The 3,715-nt window shown below is 32.8% G+C and overlaps 1 protein-coding gene across 1 annotated transcript; it reads left to right on the forward strand.

Moving 5' to 3' along the window:
* The first annotated feature begins 341 nt into the window (after positions 1–341).
* LOC142621776 (transcription factor BEE 3-like) lies at positions 342–3,017 on the forward strand. The gene is made up of 6 exons (XM_075795135.1): positions 342–783; positions 888–1,004; positions 1,163–1,228; positions 1,336–1,404; positions 1,517–1,594; positions 2,491–3,017. Exons 1-6 carry the CDS (start codon positions 394–396, stop codon positions 2,584–2,586), a joined length of 816 nt encoding a protein of 271 aa, XP_075651250.1. The 5' UTR covers positions 342–393; the 3' UTR covers positions 2,587–3,017.
* The last annotated feature ends 698 nt before the right edge of the window (positions 3,018–3,715 follow it).

The raw sequence follows: 3,715 nt of genomic DNA on the forward strand, positions 1-3,715 counted from the left end.
GTGGAAAAATTAAAAAGAAAGAAAAAGAAAGCACTTTATAGTATATTCCAATATATCGTCCCAACTCCAAAAACTTATATTGGATCACGTAGCTGGATACATGTATATCCTTAGCAGGACGTCCCTACCAGAGGACATCAGCTTCAGAAAATGAAACCACCACTTTGGACTCCCATGTGCTTTTTTTATTATTATTTTTTTTATATTACTTAAGTGTAAAGGAAAACATAGTTACACTGATACCCACATGGTAATAAACCAGACCCAAATTAGACATTTTAACACAGTACTAATTGCTACTCCTAATATATAACTATAAATTGCACACTCAAACTTCTATAATCTAAAAACCATTGAGGTCTCAAATAATTCTATTGTCTGACTATATGAGTCATGTCTGATTTTCAAGAGCAGTTGCAATATTTTAAGCCCTCTATTCCTTCCTCAGAAATAACTAGCGATATCAACATGGTGAACCAGTTAGTGCAGCCAAATGCAAGCATTATGGGGAATTTCAGTATTACAGACTTAACTGTGGATGATTTCTTGAGTTTCCAACAACTTGAATACCAATCAGGCATGGCTCAAAATCTTCCTGCTACTTCACATTCCAACAGCCTCAATGAACTGCCAATTGTCTATGCTATTACTTCAACAAGAGACGTTTTTCATGAAAGCAAGAAGAGAAAAGTAATGGAACTATCAACAAGCAGCTCAGAAAGCATTTCTTTAGCTGCTTCTGGAGATGACTTGAAAGATAACAATAGTTCTACAAAAAAGAATGTTTGTCATTTTTGTTTTTTGATTGTCTTTCCTTTCTAATACAACTTTAAACCTTTTCTTCCTACAAAAAAGTTGATTTTATAATTTATTTTTGATGTTTGCAGAGCTTAAGAAAAGGAAAGAAAAGAAGCAGTGAGAAGGAACGCGAAAAACAAGGGGAAGTTGTTCATGTTAGAGCCAAAAGAGGTCAAGCTACTGATACTCACAGTTTAGCAGAAAGGGTATATTTGCATGTTATTGAATATATATATATATATATATTTACTGATTAAATAAATAGATATTGATTATAATCTATTGTTCTTCATATCAATATAAATAAATTTATATATAGATGTTATTGAGAAGTTGAAATACATTACCCTTCTTTTTGAATCAGGTGAGAAGACAGAAAATCAGTTACAAGTTGAGATGTTTACAAGAACTTGTTCCTGGATGCCATAAGGTACATACGCTTAATTATTTTTGTTATTTTGTGTGTGTGTGTGTGTGCAAGTATATGTGCGTATCTTTGTGTGTGTTCTTTATATAACATGACCTGGAAATTCACAGACAATGGGCATGGCTGTGATGTTGGACGAAATTATCAATTATGTCCATTCATTGAAGAATCAAGTTGAGGTAATTAAGTTGAAAATATAGAGAAGAAGGGGCAACCATGATGATGCTGTTGTCTTAATGTTTAAATCACTAGCTATTAATTTTTTTTTTCTCTTTTCTTCCTGAAATTCAGTTTCTTTCCATGGAGCTTGCGGCCGCATGTTCTTCCTATAACTTGATCTTGGAAACTGGAGCTACTGAAAAAGCACAGGTACTATATCAACAGAATGACATATTTGTTACAACATTTTATTTGACCGGTTTATGTGGAACTAACAGTTAAAACATTGCTATTCGGGTGCTTATTTTGTTTCAAGAATAACGTAGAAGTCTGGGAAATGCACTACTCAATGTAACAGTCAACAGTGATTTCAAGTTGCCTATTTCAATAATTTAGGTTGCGTTTGAATACCGCTTATTTTGCTGAAAATACTATAGCAAAATAATTTTTATTGTTGCAAATTACTGTTCATACGTTTTTATCACTTGGTTGGTAGACGAACAGTGGCATGAACCAGCCAAAAAAAAAAAAAAAAAACACAATCTCAAAAAATGCAGCTGTAGCCGCTACACAATAAGACCCTTAGCCTCTGTTTGGATACTAATGAAAAATAAAAATTATTTCACTATTCAGCTTATTTTTGCTACTATTTATAAGTCTCACTGTATTTTTTGGTACTATTCATAGGCCCACTGTACTATTTTAACTAACTTTTACCTTTATCTATTGTATTTTCAGCAATAAGTTTTAAGTTTCAGCAAAATAAGTGGTATCCAAACAGACCCTTAGAGTCTATTTGCCATTTCTCTCTTTTAACTTATTTACTTCTTCCTCAAAAAAAAAAAAAAAAAAAACACTTATTTACTTGGATACAATTTTTTTTAGAAGTCTTGTTTTTTTTTTAAGGTACAAATATATTTTAACAAACATTTAACAAATAAGAAATCAGCAAAAAATTGCATCCAAATGCACACTTAAATGTAATTTCCAAGCTATTTTATGTACATATGCATATAGTTGTAGACAGATATGAAGGCATGTAAAATCTGTGTTCATGTCAAAGTGTTTGGCTTTAAGATGGTAGTGTTTAATGTTTGATGGTGCAGGGGACCAGTTCTTCAAATCAGTCACATGGGATGGAGAACTTGGTGAGGGGCCGATATGGAGAGCAAAATTGCTTGCACTCAACATGGCCACTCTGACTGCATTTTTGGACCTTACTCCAGCAGTTGCCACAAGACACATGAATATGTTCCCCATCTCTCACACCCACAAATCAAGTCTGTACCCATGTATTAGGCAAACATGCTATTGATTTTTGCATCTTTTTTTCATAGGACTAAGAACAAAACTACCCCAAAAAAAAAAATCTGTAATATCTCTCTCTCTCTCTTCTTGTCAATTTGTAAGGGCTGAATATGCATATAGTTTGACTGTATACACAATATATTGTGGTTCTTAGCATATCCTATGTATCACTCACTGTTGCCATGTTGGCAAGACCAGTCGAGCACAAACTGGTTTCGGTGGGTGGGACCTGGACCTGAAAATGAAATATTGCTTGTAAGTCTTGTGTTTGTTGACAAGTTAACGTGGCGATATTATTATAATATTATTTGGACAGCTTTGCGAACTAGTACTGATCGAGCCTATAGTACTCAATTGAATCTGGTATTTATTGGTGTGGAAGGGAGAGAGAAAATTCCCAAGTGTTCAAAATATCTACTAATCATTGTATGGACTTGCATGATTACATAATCTTGGATATTTGCTAATCATTAAGGACACATAAATTATTAATTGACAATTTAATTTTAAGCATGCGCAGGTTAAGTTATTTATGCTTCCACTCGTTGGATGTCTCTCCTCATCCCTTGGATAAGCTGTTGCTTTAAACTCTTAAATATATATTGTGAAAACTTTAGCAGACAAATGAAGAAGAAGAAGAAGAAGAAGAAGAAGCTATTATTACAATTCAACCCTAACTATTTACATTATATCCACGAAATTACAAGTTACTAGTCGCTAATCCGTGTGATGCACGGAAAAACTATTAACTCTAAAAAAAAATGAAGGACTATTTAACTTCTATACTTTTCTATAGTTTAGAAGTGTTGCCTAACATTGAACATTATTGAATTGCAAGTGTATAGTTACCGAAACCTACAAAGTAATTTAAAATCCTTAAATTAATAAAGCAAAAGTCTCAATAGTTATATACACACACACACTCAAAACTAATATAAATTGAAAATATATAAACAAAGACCATGATATGAGGAAGACACACCAAGACTTAAAACTTCAAAATTTATAGAGTCCTCAAATTCT

Source organism: Castanea sativa, chromosome 1 (genome assembly GCF_040712315.1).
Source record: "Castanea sativa cultivar Marrone di Chiusa Pesio chromosome 1, ASM4071231v1".
In the NCBI taxonomy this organism is placed as follows: Eukaryota; Viridiplantae; Streptophyta; class Magnoliopsida; order Fagales; family Fagaceae; genus Castanea; species Castanea sativa.